The sequence below is a fragment of the Vipera berus genome (genome assembly GCF_964194415.1).
Source record: "Vipera berus genome assembly, chromosome: Z".
In the NCBI taxonomy this organism is placed as follows: domain Eukaryota; kingdom Metazoa; phylum Chordata; class Lepidosauria; order Squamata; family Viperidae; genus Vipera; species Vipera berus.
This window is the reverse complement of record NC_138205.1, coordinates 38546574-38574476: the sequence shown is the minus strand read 5'-3', so window position 1 is coordinate 38574476 and position 27903 is coordinate 38546574. Positions and strand designations below refer to the sequence as shown.

The 27903-nt window shown below is 42.9% G+C and overlaps 1 protein-coding gene across 1 annotated transcript; it reads left to right on the top strand.

Annotated features, from left to right (window-relative positions):
• Positions 1-245: 245 nt before the first annotated feature.
• Positions 246-27805, top strand: FTSJ3 (FtsJ RNA 2'-O-methyltransferase 3). Its single transcript, XM_081344861.1, has 21 exons — positions 246-431; positions 2286-2391; positions 5095-5141; positions 10120-10199; positions 10633-10732; positions 14333-14527; positions 14973-15088; positions 15302-15406; positions 15585-15685; positions 15898-15978; positions 16362-16517; positions 17916-18051; positions 19057-19259; positions 20228-20345; positions 20907-21000; positions 22235-22391; positions 24285-24367; positions 24474-24576; positions 25083-25266; positions 25671-25765; positions 27121-27805. The coding sequence occupies exons 1-21, from the start codon at positions 365-367 to the stop codon at positions 27314-27316; spliced, it is 2523 nt and encodes an 840-aa protein (XP_081200987.1). The 5' UTR covers positions 246-364; the 3' UTR covers positions 27317-27805.
• The last annotated feature ends 98 nt before the right edge of the window (positions 27806-27903 follow it).

The window sequence follows — 27903 nt, the reverse complement described above, 5'->3', positions numbered from 1 at the left end:
ATAACATTTGGATTCAGACGTAATTAAATTTAGAATTAGACTCGTTGAAAACATTGACTTCCTTAATTTCAGTCAGTAAGCAAAAAATTAAAGATTTCCTGTATCTCTATGTTAACATGATTGGGCACATTATATATTTTCGTATTTTCTTCCGTCTGTTTTGGAGCAGGAGCGGAAAAAGGGCTAATGACACACACAAAATGGCTGAAAAAAAAACTTCGGACGGAAGTCTGGCACGAAAAAAAGGAAGAGGAAGAACTACAAGGAGGGAGGCGGTCCTAGCAGGTCCTGCGCACGTGTGATTCTGGTGCAGGAGCCTCAATTTTTGGGTCCAAGTTGTTGCGGCCGCTGATTCTTAGTCGCGATGGGCAAGAAGGGGAAAGTCGGAAAGAGCCGAAGAGACAAGTTTTATCACCTGGCCAAAGAGACCGGTGAGAAAATGGGACGTTTAATATACATTATCTTCTTTTTCGGTTTATTGTTCTTCACATCAACTTTGGAGAGTTTGTTCGCCAGGAGAGAAAAATATATTTCTGTCCCTACGCTCAGTTGATACTCGAGAGAAATGAATAGTCACCCTGACCGCTCTCTTGGCGTCCTAGAGTTGATCCTTTATGTAAGAGAGTCTGTGGCGCGGTGTTTTGGCTAATGAGTGTTTATTGATTGTCAGATATCTATTCTCTCTTTCTGTCACATATTCATGGTTGCCAATCAGAATGCAGGAATAAAAAAGTTTCCTGTATCAAATCCCTTCGTTATGTGACAAATTCCAACATGAGTGCTGGAAGAATGGGAGTTGTGACCGAACACAACATTAATGAAATCTAGGGGGGGGGGGGTTTAGTTGATTAAAAGAGTTAAAAGATGGTTTCAGCCAAAATCTCAAAGTTCTTATATTCAAACATTTGCCAGAGCAAAACAGTAAGATCTGAATAAACATTCACTACAGGCATTCATTCTCTTGGTTTAAAGCAATGTTCCCCAACATGGGCAGTATCAGCCAACAAGATTTCATGGGACTATCTAAACTAAAGGATCTATAAATGGCTGAGGTCAAAAGGAGAGTCAAGTGGCTGTTTTCCCATTGGAATCAATCTTTTGGAGTCTGTAGATCTCCATGCTAGTCCCTAGTCCTGAAGGTAAAATGGCTAGCAGTACAGGGTTACCCAGGGTTGGATGGTAAACCAGTGAAAGCAGCCTTTTATTATTTTTACTGTTATCATTTGTAGTACTGTTAAAGTAGTGTTTATTAAATTATTTGTATGTAATGTTTGAGGGTCAGTGAACAATCTGAAACTTCATGAAAGAGTTGATGAGCTGAAGAGTTTGGGGACCCTTGCTTTAGAGCAGGGGTGTCAAACTCAATTTCATTGAGGGCCGCATCAGCATTGCGGTTGCCCTCAGGGGGCCAGGTGGGTATGGCCAGGGTGGGCGTGGCCTACTGGGTGGGCGTGGCTAGAGTGCATATGGCCTACTGGGTGGGCGTGGCCAGCTCTACATCGTTTGCATCAAGGGTGCCTATGGGGGCCTGGGCAGGAATGGGACAGATCTGAGGGTCTCTGGCAGAAGGAGGGTCTCTGGGCCAGGGCCAAGGCAGTGGGGGCCGTTCCCTCACTGTTTCCAGGATGGCTTCATGGGCCGCATGAAACCACTTTGCGGGCCGGATCCGGCCCCCGGGCCTTGTGTTTGACATGTCTGCTTTAGAGGTATCTCATTTAATGTGACTGCCTAATAGTGATACTGCCTCCAAAATAAATTCATGTAAGCACTTTGTTCAACTCTAAGTGCTTTTTGGGATCATTTGGATGGTGACCTGAATCATGGCATCGTGATTCATTCTTTTTTCTTTTGGGGGGGTGCTTCCTCTGCTTATTTACTTACTTATTTGATGTTTATTCCTCCTTACATTTAAGACCTCAAGGCATATATAGTGTTCCCTTTTCCATTTCTTCCCCAGCAACAACTTTGTGGGATAGATTGGGTTGAGAAAGAGAGTGGCCCCAAGTTGAGAGTGAACTTCTGTGACTGAGTTAGAGTAGAATCTGAGTTTTTCTGCTCATAGTTTGAACTTAACCCTGTGTCACTATCAATATTATGGGGTTGGTGCTGGGCATGGTCTTTTTTCACTGGCAAGCATTGGCTTGTGTTTCTAACACAATGAATTAATTTTGAAATTCTAATTGGACTCCTTAAAGCTCACAGCTCACTCTTCAAATTGCTGGGGTAGAGTTTGAGCCTCATAGCTATAGCTGGAATTGTGCCTGATGTTGACCTTTCTTTTCCAGGGTTTCGCTCCCGTTCTTCTTTTAAGTTGATCCAGTTGAACCGCAAATTCCAATTCCTCCCAAAGTCACGTGCCTTGCTGGATCTGTGTGCCGCTCCCGGAGGATGGTTAGTATCCAGTTCAAGTATTTGTGAGTCTTTTTCTATAAGATTATAGCCCTCCAGTTCTTGATGCACTAGATACACCTAGACAAGTAGTCTTGTCACTGCTTCAAACTGTCCTCTTATTCTCCTTATCCAGTGAAGAATTAAGTGGATTATGAAAATTTGGCCATCTGAGGAAACAAGGCAATATTATTGTAGATTTTCTTTAGAAGTCAGCCCACAAGATTAGGGCAAGTTAATGGTGTAGGGGTTTTTGCCTGAGCAGGGGGTTGGACTAGAAGACCTCCAAGGTCCCTTTCAACTCTGTTATTCTATTCTTCTATTCTAATAGGTAAGCCAAATGTATGTTCCCAGTCCATCAGTATAGCAAAATAGCTAGAACATACACAAATGCATGATTATGATCCCCAGGAATAGGAATTGCCTGTGTTCCTCTACTGTTTTGAGTAAGAAAAGTATGGTTATGCTTGTTTTGTTAAATCTCCAAAAGCAATGAGAAATCTCACTGCCTTGAGGGGGGAAATACTTAGTATTTATAATTGCTAACATATTTTATATAAATATAGATGTGGACAGTTGGTTTCAAATTTAGTCTTATTTATAATTCAGCTCTTGAAATCAGTGAGGCATAATTGAATCATGATATTGATTCCAGTGGAGCTACAGTGCCATAAATATAATTAAATCCAATAGTTTTAAAAAGGAACCCTTCAAATATATCAGTGAACACTCTGGAAAGTTTTTCTAAGATTTCCAGGATTTTAGATTATTAAATATTAGGGCTCTGGTTATTTTTTAATACAAGAAGTTTTATGCCAGATCAAGCCACACATAACTAGCCCAGTGATGGCGAACCTTTTAGAGACCGAGTGCCCCAACCACAACCTAAACTCCACTTATTTATTGCAAAGTGCCAGGGCCGCATCAGCATTGTGGTGTCCTCGGGGGGGGGGGAAGGGAGGCGCCTCTGAGTGCCACTTCTGGCACGCAAAAACCAGGGGCGCAAAAACAGGCCACCATGCTGCAAGGTGCAACAAAATGGCCGCTGCCGTGCCGTGGGGTGCAGATACAGGGCACTGCGCCACACAAGAATGGGGCAGGGCTAGTGAGTATCACGTAGGCACTAGCCCCGCCCCATTTGCCGCATGTGCCTGTTTGCAGCCCCATGCACACATGACCGCATGTAAAATGCTTCCCCCTCCCTTTTCTTCCAGTCCGCCAATCGACAATGGTTGGTGACTCTGTTCTACCACATCTACTTGAGCTTGCTAGTCGGCCACTTTGCCTCCTTTGTGCTGAGCGGGACTCCTGCTCCAGGAGGTGGTGGCGGCCTGATGGACCTGCTGCTGGTGCCGGTGGTGGCACACGTGCCAACAGAGAGGGCTCTGAGTGCCATCTCTGGCACACGTGCCATAGGTTCGCCACCACTGATCTAGCCTGTCTTTACAGAGCGACCAGCAGGTGCTTTTGGGAAGCCAACATGATCCTGTTGACGTTTTCTGTTCATCCTGCTGCCATTGGCATTCAGGGACATTGTGCCTCCGATCCTGGAGGCAACGTATAGCCTTTAATAGCTTTGTGCTCATAATGCCCTTTTCAAACTTTTTTGAATTGTTGCCAATTATTTGCCTTTTGTGGTCATTTGATATTTAACTAAGTGCTATAAAAAAAAGGAACGCGGTGGCTCAGTGGGTTAGGACGCTGAGCTTTTCAATCAGATGGTCGGTAGTTTGGCGGGTCGAATCCCAAGTGCCGCGTAACAGAGTGAGCACCTGTTACTCGTCCCAGCTTCTGCCAACCTAGCAGTTCGAAAGCACGTAAAAATGCAAGTAGAAAAATAGGGACCACTACGGTGGGAAGGTAACAGCGTTCCGTGCGCCTTTGGCGTCTAGTCATGCCAGCCACATAACCACGGAGACGTCCTCGGACAAGCGCTGGCTCTTCGGCTTTGAAACAGAGATGAGCACCGGCCCCTAGAGTTGGAAACGACTAGCACGCATGTGCGGGGGAACCTTTACCTTTACCTATAGAAAAAAAGCATTTATTTTTGTTAGCTGATCCTTAATGCTCCTAGTATGAGAAAGGAAGAAAAAAAATATCTTCCTTTGCATTTTATCCATACCATAATACGTTCTAAGAAAACTATTCCTTTTCTTTATAAAAGAAATCTAATTTGTCATGTAACCTCCATTGTGTTCTGAATATATTCAGGTTTAGTGGTTCATTGGGTAAGACTCCATGCTTTATTGAAAAGAAAAGCTCAGATTTTTCTGATTCTGCACTTTCATTATCAAACACTAATTTGCTTGTGGCCTCTGGTTTGCAAAATTTTTAAAAATATTCTTAAAACACTGTAAAATTCACCGCCCTGAGTCCTTCGGGAGAAGGGCGGTATATAAATATAAATCAATCAATCAATCAAGCAAGCAAGCAAGCAAGCAAGCAAGCAAGCCAGAATTCACAGTTCTGTATTTTAGATGTGCAGTATGGAGTAATTTGTTTGATAACACTTCAGCTAAGATTTGGACTATGAATTTTATAGACCCCAGCTCATTCATTTCAAACGGTAGTTGCATATTCTTCTGTTGACATTTAAAACAAATCTGTTCTTAACTTAAAACACATGGTAAAATCATTCTCGCTTTTCCAGTGTCATTGTTGACTGAGAGATGCTCAGAGTTACATCTGATTCTGTTCTATCTATAGGCTGCAGGTGGCCTCAAAATTTATGCCGGTTTCCAGTCTTATTATCGGTGAGTAACCTGGGTGGAGAAATGATCTGGGACAAAAAATAAAATAATTTTATGTATTTTCTGCCATGACCCACCAGATGTCTCCACCAGAATAAAGACATGAGCTCTCTCTCAGTGCCAATACCTATGAGCTGATCTCTGCCAGCATGCTATCTAGCACAAGTGCAGCAAAAACAAGGGGAAAGGATATTGTGATTATAGGATAGTAATGTAGCATTTTCAAATAGTCAAAACATTGTGGGTGGGCAGAGCAGTAGGTGAAGGACCTATACTTAAAACAATTTGATTGCTGAGGCCGTAGGGAGCCTGGTGCAATGGAGTGACATCTCCAGAGAAGTGAGACTGAAAGGTTCTATCCTTTTTTTACAGGAGGAGTTAGGATGGGAGGGTTATTTAAGATCAACTTAAAATTAGCGCACTAAACCTAGCAGTAATTTAATGGACTTGTGTTAAGCCAATTTGCATGTATGTGTGTGTGCGTGCAATTACTGCTGAATTTTAGCCAAGTACCGTATATACTTGAGTATAAGCCGAATTTTTCAGCCCACTTTTTGGGCTGAAAAATTCCACTTCGGCTTATACTCCAGTCAACAAAAAAAACTTACCGAGGACTTGTGCGCGGCCGAGGCTTTGGTGCTTCCGGGATCGCCCGCACCTCTCCCAAGCCACCGCCGTCCGAGACCTGCCGAAGTTTGGGGAGGTTTGGGGAGGTGCGCGCGCACCTCCCCAAACTCCGCGCCTTGCCTGCCTGCTTCTTTCCGCAGCGGAAAGAAGCAGGCAGGCAGGGCGCGGAGGAACGGAGACTTGCCGACGTTTGGGGAGGTTTGGGCGCCTCCCCAAACCTCGGCAGGTCTCCGTTCCTCCGCGCAGACCTGCCGACCTTTGGGGAGGTTTGGGCGCCTCCCCAAACCTCCCCAAACGTCGGCAGGTCTCCGTTCCTCCTGCCGACCTTTGGGGAGGTTTGGGCGCCTCCCCAAACCTCCCCAAACGTCGGCAGGTCTCCGTTCCTCCTGCCGACCTTTGGGGAGGTTTGGGCGCCTCCCCAAACCTCGGCAGGTCTCCGTTCCTCCTGCCGACCTTTGGGGAGGTTTGGGCGCCTCCCCAAACCTCGGCAGGTCTCCGTTCCTCCTGCCGACCTTTGGGGAGGTTTGGGCGCCTCCCCAAACCTCGGCAGGTCTCCGTTCCTCCTGCCGACCTTTGGGGAGGTTTGGGCGCCTCCCCAAACCTCCCCAGGTCTCCGTTCCTCCTGCCGACCTTTGGGGAGGTTTGGGCGCCTCCCCAAACCTCGGCAGGTCTCCGTTCCTCCTGCCGACCTTTGGGGAGGTTTGGGCGCCTCCCCAAACCTCGGCAGGTCTCCGTTCCTGTTTGGGGAGGTTTGGGCGCCTCCCCAAACCTCCCCAAACCTCGGCAGGTCTCCGTTCCTCCGCGCAGACCTGCCGACCTTTGGGGAGGTTTGGGCGCCTCCCCAAACGTCCCCAAACCTCGGCAGGTCTCCGTTCCTGTTTGGGGAGGTTTGGGCGCCTCCCCAAACCTCCCCAAACCTCGGCAGGTCTCCGTTCCTCCGCGCAGACCTGCCGACCTTTGGGGAGGTTTGGGCGCCTCCCCAAACGTCCCCAAACCTCGGCAGGTCTCCGTTCCTCCGCGCAGACCTGCCGACCTTTGGGGAGGTTTGGGCGCCTCCCCAAACCTCGGCAGGTCTCCGTTCCTGTTTGGGGAGGTTTGGGCGCCTCCCCAAACCTCGGCAGGTCTCCGTTCCTCCGCGCAGACCTGCCGACCTTTGGGGAGGTTTGGGCGCCTCCCCAAACGTCCCCAAACCTCGGCAGGTCTCCGTTCCTGTTTGGGGAGGTTTGGGCGCCTCCCCAAACCTCCCCAAACCTCGGCAGGTCTCCGTTCCTCCGCGCAGACCTGCCGACCTTTGGGGAGGTTTGGGCGCCTCCCCAAACGTCCCCAAACCTCGGCAGGTCTCCGTTCCTGTTTGGGGAGGTTTGGGCGCCTCCCCAAACCTCCCCAAACCTCGGCAGGTCTCCGTTCCTCCGCGCAGACCTGCCGACCTTTGGGGAGGTTTGGGCGCCTCCCCAAACGTCCCCAAACCTCGGCAGGTCTCCGTTCCTGTTTGGGGAGGTTTGGGCGCCTCCCCAAACGTCCCCAAACCTCGGCAGGTCTCCGTTCCTCCGCGCAGACCTGCCGACCTTTGGGGAGGTTTGGGCGCCTCCCCAAACCTCCCCAAACCTCGGCAGGTCTCCGTTCTTCCTGCCGACCTTTGGGGAGGTTTGGGCGCCTCCCCAAACCTCCCCAAACGTCGGCAGGTCTGCGCGGAGGAACGGAGACCTGCCGAGGTTTGGGGAGGTTTGGGGAGGCGCCCAAACCTCCCCAAACAGGAACGGAGACCTGCCGAGGTTTGGGGAGGTTTGGGGAGGCGCCCAAACCTCCCCAAAGGTCGGCAGGTCTGCGCGGAGGAACGGAGACCTGCCGAGGTTTGGGGAGGTTTGGGGAGGCGCCCAAACCTCCCCAAACAGGAACGGAGACCTGCCGAGGTTTGGGGACGTTTGGGGAGGCGCCCAAACCTCCCCAAAGGTCGGCAGGTCTGCGCGGAGGAACGGAGACCTGCCGAGGTTTGGGGAGGCGCCCAAACCTCCCCAAACAGGAACGGAGACCTGCCGAGGTTTGGGGACGTTTGGGGAGGCGCCCAAACCTCCCCAAAGGTCGGCAGGTCTGCGCGGAGGAACGGAGACCTGCCGAGGTTTGGGGAGGTTTGGGGAGGCGCCCAAACCTCCCCAAACAGGAACGGAGACCTGCCGAGGTTTGGGGACGTTTGGGGAGGCGCCCAAACCTCCCCAAAGGTCGGCAGGTCTGCGCGGAGGAACGGAGACCTGCCGAGGTTTGGGGAGGTTTGGGGAGGCGCCCAAACCTCCCCAAACAGGAACGGAGACCTGCCGAGGTTTGGGGACGTTTGGGGAGGCGCCCAAACCTCCCCAAAGGTCGGCAGGTCTGCGCGGAGGAACGGAGACCTGCCGAGGTTTGGGGAGGTTTGGGGAGGCGCCCAAACCTCCCCAAACAGGAACGGAGACCTGCCGAGGTTTGGGGAGGTTTGGGGAGGCGCCCAAACCTCCCCAAACGTCGGCAGGTCTGCGCGGAGGAACGGAGACCTGCCGAGGTTTGGGGAGGTTTGGGGAGGCGCCCAAACCTCCCCAAACAGGAACGGAGACCTGCCGAGGTTTGGGGACGTTTGGGGAGGCGCCCAAACCTCCCCAAAGGTCGGCAGGTCTGCGCGGAGGAACGGAGACCTGCCGAGGTTTGGGGAGGCGCCCAAACCTCCCCAAAGGTCGGCAGGAGGAACGGAGACTTGCCGAGGTTTGGGGAGGTTTGGGGAGGCGCCCAAACCTCCCCAAAGGTCGGCAGGAGGAACGGAGACCTGCCGAGGTTTGGGGAGGTTTGGGGAGGCGCCCAAACCTCCCCAAAGGTCGGCAGGAGGAACGGAGACCTGCCGACATTTGGGGAGGTTTGGGGAGGCGCCCAAACCTCCCCAAAGGTCGGCAGGAGGAACGGAGACCTGCCGACGAGCCGCGGCCACACAGGGTATTCCTGTGTATTCAGGCTTGCAGAACGGCGGATCGGCTTATACTCGAGTCAATAACTTTTTCCAGTTTTGGGGGGTGAAATTGGGGGTCTCGGCTTATACTCGAGTCGGCTTATACTCAAGTATATACGGTAATCCAGAAAGTGGACATTGCATGGCATTTGTGGGCACAGGTTTTTGTCACTGATGTCCAGTATTACTTGCATATATCATATAGACAAGCTGTCCCCAACGTTTCTTGCTTTGCGGCTCGGTGCCATTGACAACGGGGGGGGGGGGAGGGAGAGGGGACGGTTCTGTGTGAGTAACAGGCACCTGTGCTTGCGTGTGCAGGTCCATTTGTGCAAGTGGTGGGCATGTGCGTCCACTGCAGCACAAATGGAGCTTCACATGCAAGTGCGCTCACTTACCACTTGCACCACCCAGTTTTGAATGAGTTGTGGCCCAGTACAGGGCAGTGGCCTCGGGTTAGGGACCCTGATACAGACTCTTAATGTAAAAATATGTGCAGATCTAAGCAGTATGGTCGTATTATTCAGATTTATAAGATAAGAGCCAATTTGGTATACTGGTTAGGGCACCAAGCTAGAAACCAGAAAACTGAGTTCTAGTCCTGAAGCCAGTTGGGTGAGTTTGGGCCAGTTACTCTCCCTCAGCCCATGATATCAGGCTTGGGTGACAAGTCAGTAGATCAATTTCTTTAGCAGCAATGGCTCAACATTTCGTTTGAATAAAGCAGACCCTGCACTTTTAAGAAAAATGCTGGAAAGAAACCAAAAATAAATGTACAGATAGTCCTAGATTTAAAATCCTTAATTTAGCAACTGCTCAAAGTTACAACACCAAAAAGAAAGCCTTATGACCAGACTTCACACAGTTGTCACAGCATCCCCATGGTCATGTGATCAGATTTCAGCATTTGGCAATCTGCATGTATTTATTATGGTTACAGCATTCCAGATTCATGGGACTGTCCTTCGCGACCTTCCCAGTCAGCTTCCATTGAGCAAAGTCATTGGGGGAAGCCAGACTCGCTTAGAGACCATGTGATCCACTTAATTGGATTGACTTAACAACTTCAGTGATTTGCTTAACTGGTAAAAAGTCATAAAATTGGTCACAACTCAGTTAACAACAGCCTTGCTTAGTAATGGAAATTCTGGTCCCAGATGTGGTTGTAAGTTGAGGACTAGCTGGTGTACATGGCCTCCAATTAAAAGAACAAAATTAAACTCAAGGTGCTGTATAACATTTAAGACATCACAGGAACATGTAACAAAATTTTTAAAAAATAGGGTGGATTTGAGAAAGACAGGGAAAAAAAGCCTGGAATGACAGCTTTGATAGCTTTGTTTTGTCTTATCTTGTTAGCTTCTTTATTCTCCCTTCTTCCGTCTTTAGGGGTTGATCTGGTCCCCATCAAGCCCATTCCTAATGTGGTAACACTGCAGGAGGACATCACCACCGAGAAGTGTCGCCAGGTAATTATTTTGTATGATTCCCTGATGCCGTTGCCTTGACAGCTGCTAGTTTTGGCTTTTGCTTTCTTTGCACTTGCCAGCTTCATTCAGAGGTTTTCATCATATAAGGACTGCCATGGACAAAGTCTATCTGAGTGGTCGCTAGGAGTCAAAAATGCACGTAAATCCATGAAATAAGCAAGTAAATAAATCCTAGTAGACTTTATGTTGTTAAAATATTGGTATTGTAAAAATTGCATAATTAGTCTAGGACCTCAGAAAAGAAATAGTATTAATTTTAAAAGCAGGCTAAAAGATTGCCTTGTCTCTCTGTTGTCGTCACTTGCCACAAGATGGGCAGTGATTTACTATTGATAGTATCAAACGTTTCTTAGCACAAAGCTGCAGCATTTATTCAGTCTTTTGATGTTATTTAAGCTGTCTTTCTCCCCAGGCCTTGCGCAAGGAGTTGAAGACGTGGAAAGTGGATGTTGTGTTGAATGATGGGGCTCCCAACGTAGGTGCCAGTTGGGTACATGATGCCTTTGCTCAAGGTATGGGGGCCTCTTCTAGAAGAGAAGAAAACAGGTTTTGGGGCTTTGCAGAATAGACACTGATCAATATAGCCTAAATTTTAAGTTGGATTTTACAACAAACTATCTTGTACATCTAATTTGATACAGGAGCAATAATAAATAACATGTAAACATGATATGCCTGATAGCCCAGTACTTATGTTGGTACCATGCTACCCAAAAGCTATGTTTAGTTCCTCTTGTTCAAAGATCACGCTGTTGAAATTTGGTGTTGTGGTTTCTGCCCGTTTGATTAAAATATGGGAATTAATAGGTTGTTTTTCTACACTTAAATCTTTGACCCTTCTAACCCCCCTCTACCTCTACACACATACAGAGCAGAAAGATTGGGGAGGTTGCTGGCAACAGGAAAGTCAAAGCAAAGGAGAGTTTGCCTACAGAAATAGTTTGCTTTTTCTCTCTCCTTCCTTCAGAGTGAAAAGATTGGAGAGAAAGAAAGGAAGTGCTTTCAAGAGACCAAGCTGTTTGCATAGCCTGTGGCACAATTTGCTTGCTTTCACTGTGTTCAAGACAGTAATTAGGCAGTTAAACTTTCCAAAGAGGGGGGGGATGGTTAGTGTGTAAACAAAATCCAAAGATGTGAAATTAACTCTTTTCTACCTGGAAAGCAGTCATGGCCGCATGATTCTCACTTAGTAATTGCTTTGCTTAGCGGTAAGGTTTACAGTCCCAGTTAGGGTTGTTAAGTGAGGACTGCCTGTGTCAAATAATCACATTTGCTAATATCATTATGGATCTTACGAGAAGTTGTTAGGCTCACTGGTGAATTGATAAACAATTGTAGGAACTGAGTATGTCTACTCTAATGAAGAGAAGGACTAGGGATCCTGATATCAGTTTCCTAGGACAAAAAGTAATGGGTGGAAATTTATCAAATAGAGATCCAACCTAGAATTAAGGATAAATTTCCTAACAATGAAAACAATCAGTGGAATGGTTGTCCTCTAGAACACAGGCCCCCAACCTTTTGAGCACAAGGAATGGTTCCATGGAGAGAGGTTTTTCTGCAGACCGGAAGGGGCGTGGATTCATGTACTACCTGCATCTCGCGGATGGGGCTTTACTTGTTTGTGCAGACCGATTTATGGCATGCCGCGGCCCAGTGCTGGTCCATAGACCCGGGGTTGGGGATCCCTGCTCTAGACATTGTGAGTGTTCCATCACCGAAGTTTAAAAAAAACAATTGGATAGCCATTTATCCAGAATGGTATAGAGCAGGGGTCCCCTGTTGGCCACTGGGCCCTGGGAATAGCTGGTGAGCCCCCCCACTTGTGGTAGCACCACTGAATGGACAGTAGCAGCCACATTTGCACATGCACGTGGACGCTAGCACTGCTGCTAGCATCTCATGGGCTCCAGCGGCCCGTTTGCGCCTGTGCGTGGGCACCAATGGCTCATTTGTGCATGCACGTGAGTGCTAGTGCCGCTGTTGTGCATGTGTCTGTTTGTGCATGTGCATGCAAGTTACACATGTGCACATTTCCCTGCTGCTTTATTTCCTTCCGGGCCACCAAGCTGGAAAGGTTGAGGAGCTCAGGTACAGAATCTTCTGCTTGAGCAAGGAATTGGACTAGAAGACCTCCAAGGTCCCTTCCAACTCTGTTACACTGTTACTAGTTTTCCAAAAAAACTTGATTTTTACTTCAAAGCTTGAATTTTATTATTGGCAACACATACTGTCAGTTGTTTTCCTTGAAGTGATAGGCCTACTTGATTCATTTTCAAGAAAATGTCTGGATCCCCTTGTCTGAATATCCATAATTTATCTTGTCAGTTTTTCTTTCATGTAAAAACAGCATTCTGTGAGTTTAGCTTGCAATTCAATCAAACAAGTTATTTTCCATCAGTTGTATTTAAATATGCCAAAGAAATGTTTTTTGCATAGTTTTCATTACATAGAATAGTAAAAGGATACACTCAAAATTTAATAAAAATAAATTTACTGCTTTATCAAGGATATTCTTAAGTGAAATTACCCTTTTAAAAAACTGAAAGTGTTTGATGGTGACAGATATAGTCACTGCTAGGACTGTTTGGTGCCATTGCCTTGATTTGTGCTAAGGCTTCAGCAATTTTACTCACTGAGAGTGAATAAAGCAAATTCATCTTAGTATTATTATGAAAATTGTTTCGATCTCATGGACTCCCTGACGTTTCCTAAAGTATTCTATAGAACTCCCATTACATAAAGAGAGCTAATAAGGATGCAATGGCTAATTATGCTATCCAGAAATTTTCTTTACAGTTGAGTTTCTCACAGATGGTATCTATCAAGGTCGAAAGAGTTTTATCTGAAGTCTGGGCTTCAAGCCAAGTCTCTTTTAGGCTATAACAAGTTGTGATACCATACTTTGCCACAAGATGTCACTGATGCCGTTTAAAGTTTTTTAAGTCCAAACTTTCTAAAATCCTTTTTCAGTTTAATTTCTTTTTTTTTAGATAAAAACAAAAGTCTCCAGTAAGAATAAGAAAACTTTTGATCCCCAAATTTCAGAAACATATAGATCCAATTAGGTTAAAATTGTTCTTATAGTGCTTTAACTCCCCTGGGTAGTCAGTCACCGCTGTTCTTAGAGGGTGGGGTAGAAATTATCTTCCCTCTCTCCTCACAGGGGTAAAAATACTTTGGGCAGTTTTTGCAGGAAGAAAAAAAATACTTAAGGTCTTAAAGAAAAGATCAGATCTCACCCAGTTTCATCCGCGTTGCTTTAAAGGTGCTTGATGGTAAGTTTGGCTGTCAGCAGCTTAGTGACGAGCCATGTTGCTATGGCCAGTCTTTCCTCTGTCGGTTTGGAAGGCTGCCCCGGATCAAGTGGAAGGGCTGCCGCCCTCCCGCGATCAGGAGGGATCCCTTCCTTGCTCATCACCCCTACAGGGTGACTTTCGACCCTTTCCAGGGTCCCCCAATGGAGCAAAATCAAATGCGGAAGATGGAGCTCGTCTTCCAGCGTCCGCAGAGGCCGCGATGGCAAACTGGAAGTCATGGTCTGCATTTTTAACAGCTTCAGCAGTGATGCTACTCACTTTCTCCCTCTATCTCCCTTCTTGATTGCCCCGGTGAAGCAAATAGCTACTTGGCTACTTGAAGGCTTGAAATAACTCCTTGTCGTTTAACTGAATTTTGTGTTAATATGCAAATAACACATTAAATTGATTTTGTTTCCCATTTTTAGTACAATAATTGAACCTAAACTTTTAGCTATCTCCATGATTCTAATTCTGAAGAACAAAGATTGTATTGTTGATCATCAGGGTTATTCTCTGGGTTTAAATCATTTTCCTTCCCTTGCCTCTAATCACATTAAATGGGTTTCTGTCTTCTATTGAAGTTTTATCAGAAAAAAGGGTTATAAATGGCATTAAATAAGCATCTTGCCATCCTTATAACCCTTCTGTGTAATGGGTGGTGAGTTTTATTATCTTTACCGTGTGATGATGCAGTTGGAATGAGTGTACAACTGATGGCAGCTTAGAGTAAATTTACAAGTTCAGAGGCTAATCTAACTTTTCCTTAGCTTTGTTCCTTTTCTCTCCTCTCTGTTCCACCTCTCCTGACAGCAAGCCTTACACTATCAGCCCTGAAGCTGGCCTGTGACTTCTTGTCAAAGGGTGGCTGGTTCATCACGAAGGTCTTCCGTTCCCGGGATTACCAGCCCCTTCTGTGGATCTTTCAGCAGCTGTTCCATAAAGTGCAAGCCACCAAGCCACAAGCCTCACGTAACGAGTCAGCTGAGATCTTTGTGATTTGCCAGGGTGAGTGCTAGAATGGGGGAAAGGGAATGGATTGCCAGCTGGGGGACAAATGAATCTGGTTGATTTGGCAAATCCAGCATAATATAGCATTGGAGTTTGCTTTGTTATCTGCAAGTGGTGCTGCAGGATATATATTTATTTATTTATTAAATGTATATGCCAACCAGTCTACAATGCAAAGCAACTCTGGGCTGGATATACAAAAGTTGTTGATGGATAGAGGATCCTCTGCTGCCACTGTGTGGCTAAAATATTCTGTAGTCTGAAAAAGGATGTGACAAATTGCCATTTCTAATTATTCTAGTATGATAAAACTATCCTGTAAATAGTTAATTTGTTTCCCAAATTCTCCAGAGCATGGCTTGAAAGCATGTGATGAGAAAAAAGTGATCATTTTAATTAATAGTGACTTGCTTGGTTATGAATATCTTTCATCTCTTTTTAGGTTACTTTGCTCCAGATAAAATTGACAATAAATTTTTTGACCCCAAGTTTGCTTTCAAAGAAGTGGAGGTGCAGGCAAAGTCTGTGAGTGAATTGGTGTCCAAAAGGAAGCCAAAGGTCAGTATGGGGGAACATTGCTATTTCTCCAACGATAGCTATGGAGGGAGCTTCTGTTGATAGTTTGAGAAGAGTATTCATTATGAGTGGAAATAATGATTGAAAGATGGAAAGGTCTGGTGTTTAGACTATAGAGGGTTAGGTGGAAAGATATGGCTCTTACTTGAGACCACATTTTATTCACCCATTTTGCTCTGTTTTACTTATGATTAGGCTGAAGGATATGAAGATGGAGCCACAGTTCTTTATAACCGCTGCAGTCTGACAGATTTTCTAAAAGCTTCCAATCCAGTGGACTTCTTGGCCAAGGCCAGTGAGGTAAGGATTTGTGCAGCAGAGGTGGAAACTTTTAGAATGTGGGATGGGAGCGCTGGATTTTGGAAGTTGTTAGTTATCAAGATGTCACTATATTAGAAAGTAGAGAATTCTGGTTAGGACAAAGTACCAGTGAGCGAACCCTTTCCATTATTTTTCTCCTCTCTGCCTTATCTCCTAGATTGTCTTTGACAATGAAGAGTTGGAACATCACAGTGCAACCAGTGAGGAAGTGCGTCATTGTTGTCAAGACATCCGTGTTCTTGGACGTAAGGAGCTCCGGTATGGGAGTTGGCTTATAAGAATGGGATGTAAGAAGCTAAGGAGGAATAAGATCCATCCTAGTTTCCTAACTATAATCACCTGAGTATCCCAAAAATGTCATGTCAGTCATCGCCAACCTACTAGCAACCAATTAACTTTCCTGCTTGTGAGGTTTCTGAAACCCAAGAATGATATGTGTAGACTCTCACTGTCTTCTTCTCCTTACTTAGGGCCCTGCTTAATTGGAGAACAAAATTGAGGCGGTTTCTGGTAAAGAAGTTGAAACAACAAGCTAAGGAAATAGATATCAAGTAAGTGAATTGGACCCAACTCTGGAAGTTTAGCTTGAAGTTTACTGGCTACAAAACAGGGGACTCATCTTGGTTTGATGGGCCTTCTTCCTTGACCACAGCTTTCTACCAGCTTATGGCCAAGGGAGAGATAGAGGGCAGAACCATTTTGTTCAATTTGCTAAGACACAGTTCTATTTGATTTTTCCCCTTCCTCAGCTAATTTTCTGCTTGTTTATTGTCTAGTTTTGACTGTAAATTTCAGTAAGTCTCAAGTATTTTCAGCTTTTTTTAATTAAGAAAAGATTTTTATTTATGTAATTCAATTTCTGTAGCTCCCCATCTCAATCATGTGATTCTGGGCGGCTTACAGTTCAAAAGATGTCTCTTTTTGCCATTTCTAGTTTAAGTTCTGGTGAGGAGGAAGAAGGAGAGGAAGAAGTGCGATCCAAGCAGACAGCTCCAGAAATTCAAGGGAGAGGAGAAGAAGAAAAAGAAGCTGAAGAATTAGAATTACAACTTGCTCAGCTCAAAGCTGAGGAGATAGCTGAACTAAAGAGGTGAGTTTGGAGAAAGCAACAAGTCCATTTTGTAATTATCCTTTGCCTGCCTACTAATAAATGACTACAATAAGAAATCAGGCTTTGTATAAAGACAAATATGGGAAATATGTTAATTGCATATTTACATTTGTTTAGGTACTATATTTTGACCCAGAATTCAGATCAGTTTTTTCAACTTAGAGTCTGCCATATGTTGGACTAGAAATCTGCTCCAATTGGAGAAATGTTTGGGATTTGTGAGGTGTTAAGGATACTTGCTTCTTGTAACCTCATATTGGAGATCTGAGTCAGGATCAATATGTTTGTAAAGCTATACCAAGCAAGAGTTATGGAGTGGAAATTGTGGACATTATTACAGTAGTCTGAGAACTAGAATCTTGGAAAGTCCTTTTTTTTGTCTTCTAATCCTTACCTTTAATATGGATATGTGAAAATGCTCAAAATTCTGGGGAAAATTTGTATGTGTGTGTTGAAGCATTTCTCTTCTTCAGACTAATTTTTCCAGAGTTGACATTTTAGAGAAAAGTAGAAATTCTGTAAAATAGATTCCGTTTTAGAAAGTGTGAGAAACTTAGAGTAGGATTTCCCTAGTTCAAAATGTATAGCATGCTGATTCACACTGCTCAAATCAAGATGAATCATATATGAAAAAGTTGGGATAAAATCTATTGTCATCTAGAGCAGAGGTCCCCAACCTTTTGGGCACCAGGGATCAGTTCCATGGAGAGTTCTTTCCGCAGACTGGGGGTGCCCGGTTTTGTGTGCAGCCTGCATCCTGTGGAAGGGGCTTTGTTTGTGCACACTGGTTGCTGGCATGCCATGGCTCAGTACTGGTCCACAGACCGGGAATTGGGGACCCCTGATCTAGAGCAAGGATGGTAGAACTCAAGATGAGATTGATAGGATTTCTGGTAGGTTTACAATCTCCTTTTCTCACTTTATAATAGTTACTCTGTTTTCATATTTTAATCACCTTTTGTTTTTAAGATTTAAGGAATTGGGAAGATGAAAAAAATTGGGATGAGTGAATTGGGAAGTCAGTCCTCCTCCCCCCTCCTTTACATGAGCATATGTGTGTGTGTGTGTGTATGTGAATACACACACATACATAACACACACACATATACACACATGCATCCCATATATTTTTCTACTTTCTTGCATTCTTTGACCACTGAGATTTAGTGTGGAATGGAGATCCATCTTTGATCCCTTTTTCTCCAGCACCCTGCTGATTTGCCCTGATCACCAATTTCCAAGCCTTGGGGTTGTTGTAATATTGGTTTCCCCCACTTTTTGTTTCGGGTCATACTTCATCCTCAGACCAAGTCATAATGCAGAATGGACTCATACGAAGTACTTCAAGTTATTAACCTTTCTCTTCATCATTACCAGGAAAAAACGTAAAATTCTGCGTGAGCGCAGGCGTCAACGAGAACGTGTTGAACTGAAGATGGATCTTCCTGGAGTTTCTGTTGCAGATGATGGGGACACCGGGATGTTCTCTCTTAGGGCAGTTGGCAAAAACCAGGTAATAGAGAAGATCTGAGAACATGCCAGTTGGTTAGGAGATGACACTGAATCAGGGTGAATAACCAGAAATTGTGTCTCACTCATTTTTTCCCCTTCATCACATATTGAAGCATACATGTTATTCTTCACAGTCTGTAAAAGGAAAGGAACAGGCATTTTGAGATTGCTGGAGATTGAACCTTGATCAGTGTTTGGAAGTTTATATATCAAACACACATATGGGGGATTCAGTGAAAAAATAACCACCAAGGAATTGGGAATGATTGTATAATCTACATTAAATGACAAGATAGCACACAAAGAATATATTATTAATGCTCTAGGTTTTTGAACACAATATAACCAACTTTTGTTTGAATGGTTTTTTTCTGCTCTCTCTCTCTCATACACACACACACAAACACACACAAACACCTTTTCTGCCTCATTAGCAGACTGAACCAACCATGAACGAAGAATGAAAGCAGTGTAAACAGTGCCCCCAATTCCCAGACTCCACAAGTGAGCCAGAAAGATACCACGATTAATGATATCAGAGCCACCTGGAGGTCTAAAAGTACTGGGAGAGGGGCACTACCCCCATCCAGTTCCTAATAAGTTTCTGCCCTTTTCTTTATTTTTATTTATGGGCAACATGCCCATATTCAAATATTTTAATGAGTCATGAAGCTTTTCAGTGTCTGCGTGTACTGAGCCTGGTTTTGGCAAAAAAAAAAATCTTTAAGAGCATTACATCATCCTATTTCCATCATGGAAGCTCACCTTACGATACAAAAAAAAGTGCACTCTAGTAGATTTTAGAAGAATTAATCACAAATTCTTACCATCCCATCCTCCCAAAAGTCCTTGCCCACATGCTCAAATTAGCCTCACCTATCTTGCACCTACTATGGCTCTGGGTGTTCAAAAAGCATTTCTTTTGTTTATGCTGATTCTTCTCAGAAAATATCACCTAAAAGGAATAGACTATGTGATCATCACCATTCCTCTTGTTTACTTCCAGCTACTGCATGAGTTGGTCCAGGGTGACATGGCAGCTGCAGATGCTTTTGTGGCATCATCCGCAAATGCTGACAATGACCTCTCTCTCTCTGAAGAAGGAGGCTCTGATAATGACATCTCCTTGGCCAGTGACTTGGATGATGAGGAGATGGCAGAGGTTGAGGAACGGGCCAAGCAATTGAAGCAGGCCTGTGTCTCAGAAAGGTAACTGAAGGTGCCAGAGAATTGGTTCCAGTGTGGTGGTTGCTCTGTGCTGAAATTGGCTTTATGCAAGTGGTCTTTCTGTGGAAATGATGTTAAAGAGGGAAAGAAAGCTGCATCTGGGAAAGCAATTGTAGATTCTCTGAGTGCTTGCACACATGCCGAGTCACAAGAATACACCCAACCCATTTCCTCAAATTTGCTGGAAAGGTCCATTTGACTTAACTATGCTGCTATTTCATGGGAATTTGAGAGTTAATTGGCTTTGAAACGGAGATGAGCACCGGCCCCTAGAGTTGGAAATGACTAGCACGCATGTGCGGGGGAACCTTTACCTTTACCTTTTTTTACATACCATTCCAGGCTCTTTTCAGATTTATTATCTCTTTATTTTCTTCTACTGGATACACATCATCATCATATTATTTTTGTTATCTGTTGTTTTGCAAGTTCACTGAGTGCTTCTGTACCGGAGACAAATTTTAACTACACTTGGCAAAATATTGTATTCTATTTTATTTTATTCCATCATCATAATTAATTAGTATTACTAGTAGCAAAGTAGTAGTAGTAGTAATGATGGCGTTATTTAAAAAGCATATCCTAATCCTAATATATCCCTAATACTGTAGCAATAGTGGAATTTTGAAAGGCTTAGGTGAAGAGAATATTGGTCTGTTTGCTAGGTATTGATGGGATTAATTCACAGTATCTCTCCAATATTTCAAGCATGAATCTCCTCCATTTCTACTTGGAAACACTGGAAACTGAAATAAGGACTTGTTGAATGCAGATTTGATGAGCAAAAGAAAAACAGAGCAATCCAGTTATTCCTCAATAAGTGATTAAGATGGGATTTTCAATTCAGTTCCTGAATTTTCCTGGCAACTGTTTAATTATGCCTTCACTACCACATTGATCAGCTAGAAAGGTGTCTATGCTTTCCCGCAGCATTGTTTTATTTGTTTCAGAGTTGCCTCTGAAGATGAGATGGAGGAAGACAATGCTGAAGGAGGAAACCCTCTGTTAGTACCACTGGAGGACAAGGAAGAACGTGAGCAGCATCGGATGAGCTTATGGTTTGGCAAAGTGAGTTAACTTTGCCCAAGAGTCTAATGCACCCTTCCCTAGCATGGTCATTGCTAAGAATTCTGGAAGTGGAAAGTCACATAGGTAGAGAGCATTCAAGTTGGGAACAGCTGCCACAGCAATATTTTCCTTCCATTCCCTGTGGTACCTCCACATGGTACTTCCTTTTCCCAGTGGTCTGAAGTGCCTTTCTTTTGGCATTACCTGAGACTTTTGTTTTAAAACTACTGAAGTACCAGGGTTTCACAAAGTATTTATTCAATTTTATTTATTTATTCAATTTATATACCGCCCTTCTCCCGTAGGACTCAGGGCAGTTCACAAGGTTATTTAAAAACAGATACAACAGTTACAAAACTTAAAATCAATTAAAAAATTATATAAACCTTGCAATAAAACCCCAGTTAAAAACAGTTAAAATCCCAATTAATATGTTCAGACCAGGCCAGAGAGCTCAAAGAGCCAGGTCTTCAGGTCCCGGCGGAATGAGCGAAGGTCAGGTAATATTTTGAGTAGCATTTCCAGAAATAATCTAAATAATTTTGTGTTTACTTCGTTCAGGAAGCTTTTGCTGGAATTGATGATGATGCTGATGAAGCACTAGAGATTGGGCAGGCACAAGTCCTATCCCAGAACTGGGCAGAACATCCACCAGGTAAAACTATTTGACTGTATTGGACTAAGTTGGATGATAAATGAAAATATGGGATCAGCGTGCACTGAAAATCCATCTAGCACTTCTTTGGAGTAACTTGGATGAAATTGCAGCCTCTTTAAAAACTACTTGTCCCATATCTTTCTTCCCTGGTAATAAACATAACTATGTAAATTCCATTGCATATGAATTGGCTGCAATTCAAAGTAATCCCTAGAGTCAAATTGAAATTAGGTTGGGAAATTTGAACTGTAAAATGAATGTCCTGGTAAATGTTAAGAGAGGAAGGATTTAAAACTGCTTCTTCATTTGTTATTATACATGGAATTTTACAGATGTTATTGCTTCATATGCCTTCAAGGCTCTCCGGGCATTGCTTCATAACGTGCTTTGCACTTCATTAGCATTAAATGTGATATCAGTACTAAATCTGTGTGGTGCTAAATTCCAACACTTAAACTTGTTGAAAGATGACCACTGCCTATATTGGACTTTTAAAGAAAAGAACTGAAACAATTTAGCAGCTCAGCAGAAAATGGATCTTGCCTTGTCTTTACAATACAAGGACTATTTATTTAACTTGCTATTTTCAGAGAACTCAGAATATGATAAGCTAGTCTTCAATTGGGCATTTTGTTTATTGCAAGTCCTACTCTACTTTTCATTCAAAATAATCCCAGAAGCAGGGCACTGTTAACCCAAACCAGCAAAACCACACAAAATTCCAAATGTTAAAATCCTGACTTCGAATCAGAAAAATCCAAGCTCAGTCTAAAAAATCTTAGGCCAGCAGGCAGGTTTTCTTGGTTATGGCACCAACCACAATGAGAAACAGAATTCTGTAATCAAGATGTTTACTTTAGGAAAATTAGGTGGGCATCATACTGAGGAAAGATGTAAAGGTATATCTTTATTTGTCCAGAATAGGAAACAACCTTAGGCATTGCTTTTGGGGTTGTAGTTAGGACCTTGCCCAAGTATGTTACTTTCTAATTCAAAAAGTAGTGGCTCAGACAACTGGTTTGTTTTTTTCTTTCCCCTTTCTTGCCCTAATAACTTCTCCTTTAAAAAGTCATTAGCATTTCATGTCTGATGTCTGTGTTTCTGAGAATTTTGTTGCTGTATCTTTTTTTCTTCTCCTTCATAAATCTAAGTGCCAAGGAATCTAGAGTAATGAGAAGAAAGAAAGGAGGGAAGATTTTTCACTAATTTAAATGTTTTAAATAATTTTAAGTCTCAAAGAATGGCAAGAAGCAAAAGAAGCTGCTACAACATGAAACTGTGCCTGAATCTATGAACAGGGAACGTCTTGAACCTGAAAGAACAAAAGAGTCGTCTGAAGGGGAGTCCTCTGAGGGAGAGGAGAGCAACAGCAGCGATGAAGAAGACAGGTAAGGTCATGACGGACAGGATGCATATATTGCACTAAGAGGTCATATGTTTATTATCATGATGGCTGATTGCAGAGTAAGCCAGATATTTAAAGTGGATTTGGCATTTTTATGCATCTCTCAAATTCTTCCCAATAATAATAATAATTAATAATAATAATGCTAAACATCTGGCTGAGTATGAACCCTAATAATTATTTGTGGCTAAAGAAAGAAAAGGTAATACCAATTGTAGTAGGCGCCAAAGCACCACCTGAATGCCTTTGGCATTGACAGATTCACCATCAGTCAATTGCAAAAGGCCACTTTACTTGAGATAGCTTACATCCTGCAATGATATCTCTAATGCCATCAGACATCAACATCTGCCCATCCCAGGTCCTTGGGAAGGACTTGATAGGTGGATAAAATACCAAATCCAGTCTAAACATCTGACCGACTATGCAACAAACCATAATTAATCTTTATATTTGTTGTTATTTTGTTTTGGTATATTAATTAGGTTTATGGCTTAGTCAATGGCATGAACTCCTACGGGTATAGATAATTCAGTCAGTTATGGCTAAAGCCATTGCTCAATACAGTATATAACCCCAGGCTTGTTCTGTTCCTTTCCTGAGCTTTCTGTTGCTTTTGAGATGGGAGGAGTTAGTACTGCATTTTGGGAAGTCCTTCTATTCTTTCCCTCATAGAAGTCTCTTCCAAATAAAATAAGCAATGTGTTTTATCTGTATAGGTTTGTTTGTCTTAGGCTGAAAGTGAATAAACAACCTTTGAAAAATAAGGGACACTAAATTATTTCTGTACAACATGTTTCAGTATTCTGTGAATTTTGAGCCATATTTCTGAACCAATTTGGCACAGAGTACCCACAGTTGTAGAGGTTTCTCATGCTTGCTTTAACTCAGGAAGGAGCTAAACCTTTTCTTCCTATGCTGCAGTCTTAAACATTTTCCCTCTTACCTCCACACATTTTCTCACAAATGCAACCCACAAGAAAGCTATCACAACAAGAATGTAAGCAGCAAGAGGTCTTTTTTCCTCAAACATGAAGTATGGGAGAAATCCATCCCTTGTCACACAATACACTTCTAATCTTGGTCTTGTCTCCTTTCTCCCCAATCCTTGGTCTTCCTTCATTTTTAGAAGAAAGAAATCAATACATAATTTGATAGAATAAATGTGCTTTGCTGATAAAATAGATATTTGATTTTTCTGCATTACGAAATATATCTCCAAGTTTTAAAAAAAGTTACGGTATTTATCTTCAGTGGCATTCTGAAATTGGTTTTATTGAATGTCCCAATTGTATCTAATATATTGCAACTTTATTATTCAGTTAAATTAGTTTCTTTAAACAAATGGTTTGCCATTTTTAAATTATATATCTGAATAAGCTTGATCTAAAAAAAGAAAAAAGCTACCCAATTTGCTTTGGTTTTAGGAACAAATGGATTTATGTAAGGAAATGTTGATATTAATCTTCAAATTTCTTTTAGCATTTGACATAAATCTGGTCCTTGCTTTCCCTGATGGCCTCATTTCAATATACTACTAAATGAATTTACTAGAAATTTAAACCAGTCATCATAGGATTTTTCATGTGGCATCAAATTAACTTGCCAGCAATTCATTTTTAAAATACTAGCTACATGAATGATAATGAATTCGATTTTTAATGTCCATATTTTCAGATCTGGATTATTACCATTAGCTTTTATCTGTGTACAGACGGCAGCAAATATGACTATATTTGTAATCCAAATTTCAATTTTTATGACACTAATTTTTGAGGGGTGGGTAGTGTATTTAAAGTAGCTTTCCTCATTTCACCTAAGGTGATGCCAGAAAGGAGATGGTCCATCAATTACACCCTGTGTTTCTATATTTCAGGGAGCTGTCAGCCTCAAAGGCAGGAATAAAGCGTATCCGAGATAGCCAAAGTGGTATTGAGGTTGTCCCCATTATTGATCCAGGTAAGGAATAAAAGAGCAATGGAGACCAATTGCATCTGTTTATGATTTTTAAAGAATAGTGCTGGGATGCTGGCCCAGAATATTGACTGCAGTTTTCTCTCTCCAGTGAAGCGAGCTCGGGTTCTAAACCCTGAAGGACTGGCATTAGGAGCAGTCATTGCCACTTCCCACAAGGCCAAGAGAGACTTGATTGATGACTCTTTCAACAGGTGATTTGAAAGTACAAGAGCATAAGCAAATACAGCTGGAAAAAAAGACTCCTGAATAGAGGAATGTGATAGGCTGCGGATGGCTGATGTTTAAGAAAAGTTTGCTTTATCCGAGTTAGACCTATGTAACAAAGAGCAAACATTGGGAGTTTCAGCCATCAGCAAAATGAAAACTACTGATGTTACCTAAGTCTGGGAAAGATGGACAGTTTTGGGTTGACCAAAGCATGAAAAAGGAAAATCTGACCAATCAACTTAGAGAATACGGTTCCATCCCTGTATCATCCATGCCTTCTTGTACTGTGGCCCTTTCCCTCCCCACGTCAAAAGACAAGCATGAATCTTTACCAAATTCAAAAATTAAATTCCGCTTCCTTTCTTCATTTGTAGAAAAGTAAAATGTACATCCATTTTTTTTTACTATGATAGAGAAGCTTTGGCTACCTCACGTTTGGGGAGGGCTTCTCTTGACTGTTCCCCTTTTATCATTCTTTCCCTGTTCCCAGGTATACTTTCAATGAGGAAGAAGGGGAGCTACCTGAATGGTTTGTACAGGAAGAGCACCAGCACCGGCGCAAACCATTGCCTGTGGACCATCAGACTGTGGAAGAGTACCGCCAGCGTTGGCGTGAAATTAATGCTCGGCCCATCAAGAAAGTAGCAGAAGCTAAGGCCCGCAAGAAACGACGAGTAAGCAAGGCCATGCTTCTTTATAACCAAGCAGACCGTATGTAATCTGGTTGTCTTATATATAACCAGCCAGACTGTTGACTGGTTTGCTCAATACCAAATTAAAATTTTAGCCATAGTTATTGGCCACATTGCATTCATCATAATGACTACATTTACAGAAGTCCAGAAGCAACTCGGCCACTTTATTGCTTGGCATTATGTATATATACTAGTGTTCTTTATTCATCTTGATATGTAAGGGCTACAAAGAAAGATTTTCTCCCTTCTCTGCTGTATGATTTTTTTTTGAACTAAACATTCAAAGGATGGAGCCAGGTAGAGACTCATACATATCCCCACACATAGATACCTCCATGCTTTGAGGTTCTTTCCTGTGATAACTGCTGTCTCCTTCCCCTCAGATGTTGAAGAAACTGGAGCAGATGAAGAAAAAAGCAGAATCTGTAGTGAATACTATAGACATCTCAGAGCGTGAAAAGGCTGCCCAACTACGCAGGTGGGTTTTCACTTTTCTGAATAAATTCCTCCCATCTCCCCACCCCACCCCCGGTCCAAACTCAAGATTAGAGACAGCATCTTTTCTCTTGAGTTTTAAGTATTTTGTTATCAGATAGCCTAAGGCTTCCTGAATTACATATTAGAGTTTGTTTGTTTGTTTATTAAATTTATATATTGCCCATCTCATTGGGCAAAGTGACTCTGGGTGGCTTCCCTACACTTTCCCTCTTCTTTGAGAGAAGTGAATGGGCTGCAGAAGAAGCTTGTTTGACTTTATTGAATTTTATATTTCATTGAAACGGGGGAAAGAATGTCTGGTTGATCTGTACTAGAGCAATCTTTTTGTAGATCAGTTTAAAAGGCCCAAAAATAATGTTTCAAGTTTCTGAGTGCTGCAAGTTTCTGTTTATCATCTTGATGGAATGTATATGTCAAGATGATAAACAAAGCAAAGTTATAGGAGGAAAGTGTAATACTGCATTTAGTTTTAGATGGAATGTGGGAGTTGTTTGTCAAGGCTCAAGTTAGGCTTTAAGATAAATGTTGAGATAGTTACAGATAGTTTGTCCAGGACAATTAAACAGTTCTCAATCTTCCTTACAAAAAGAAAAGTCCAGCCACTAAAGGGCACTGTTCCTATTCTTAAGTAGAACTCACAGGTTCCTCGGTAGATTTTTAACAAACTTAATTTGAGCTCCTTGGCTGAACAGTTATTTGGGCTTTCTCTATCCTAGTTCAATATTTTAACAGCTATACTACATTGACCTCTAAATCTTTTTGGTAAAGTTTCCCCACATATTAGAATCTGGTCAGATTTAGGCTTGATAGGCTTCAGAAGAGAGGAAATAAAGAAAACAAGAAATAACACATTGAACAACTTCCTGGATTTCTAATAAGTTTGCTAACTACGTTTTGTGGAGTAAACTCATCTGGTTTCCAGTTTGGGACAAAGAGATTCAGTTTAACTGGGATGGGCAACTTGTCAAGGGCTGCAATTCAGTCTTCTCAACCTCTGAAGAAGTCTCCAGGAAAGTAGCAGCAAAATGAAATGATTTGTCTTTGTTTCCTGTGGATTGAAAGTTAAAAAGGGGGGCAGTTTGACATATAGAGGTTTTCTACTCCCGTGACTGTCCTTATTTAAAACAGGATTAATAATACTTATGAAATTTGGCCTTTTTGTCACCTCATTGTGTGGTACTCAATCTAGAGGGGGATATAGGTGAACAGGTGTAGTAACAAAAGGAAAGAGGAAAGTGGCTTGGACTGAAATCTGGGGAAACAATTATTCAGTTTGACAAAAGATTCTGAAAGGAAGATTTCCACCAAATCTTTTTTTTCCCCTCTCTCTAACAGTATCTACAAGAAAGCAGGTTTAGGGAAAGAAAAAAGGCAGGTGACTTATGTTATGGCCAAGAAGGGTGCAGGACGGAAGGTTCGACGCCCTGCTGGAGTCAAGGGCCATTTCAAAGTGGTGGACAGACGTCTCAAGAAGGACATGAGAGCACAGAAACACAAGGAGCAGAAACCAAGACGCAAGAAGCAAAAGTAAAGTTGTCGTAACTTAATGATTTTTTTTTGACCAGGGTGGGCTCTTTTGACTTCTTGAATACATCTGAGACATTTAACCACATAACCATAAGCTCATTCTCGGTGGGCTAGTCCTTATCCTACAAACTGCTTTTGTTCCATTCAGCCACTGATAACGTAAGTTGCATAAAGATGGGGCAAGTGACACCTATGCCCTTGACGACCGTCTTTTTCCCCCCAAGTTTTTGTAGTAATTTGTCTTTTATTAAACACTCTTTTTTTCCCTGGAAAACAATTGTTTCTGACTGTTTTAAATTTTCTTGCCAAGAAAAAAAAAATAGAATTTGCTATAACTGAAGGTCTCCCAGAAATGTTTGAAATAGTCAAGTGATGTCCAGGTTCAAGAGGAGGCTGGTGGAATAAATGTAGAAAGTCGTACCAGGTGTCGTACTTTACTGTGTCTTTGTTTTAGGAGGACATTAAACTTTACTGAACATATAATTTTTAAAAAAGTATATCTTGCGTATGTAAGATCATTTTCTCATAGTCCTCAGTAGCCTATTTCTCAGAAATGTATACGTGAGCCCTCCTTTCTTCATATTGTTTTAT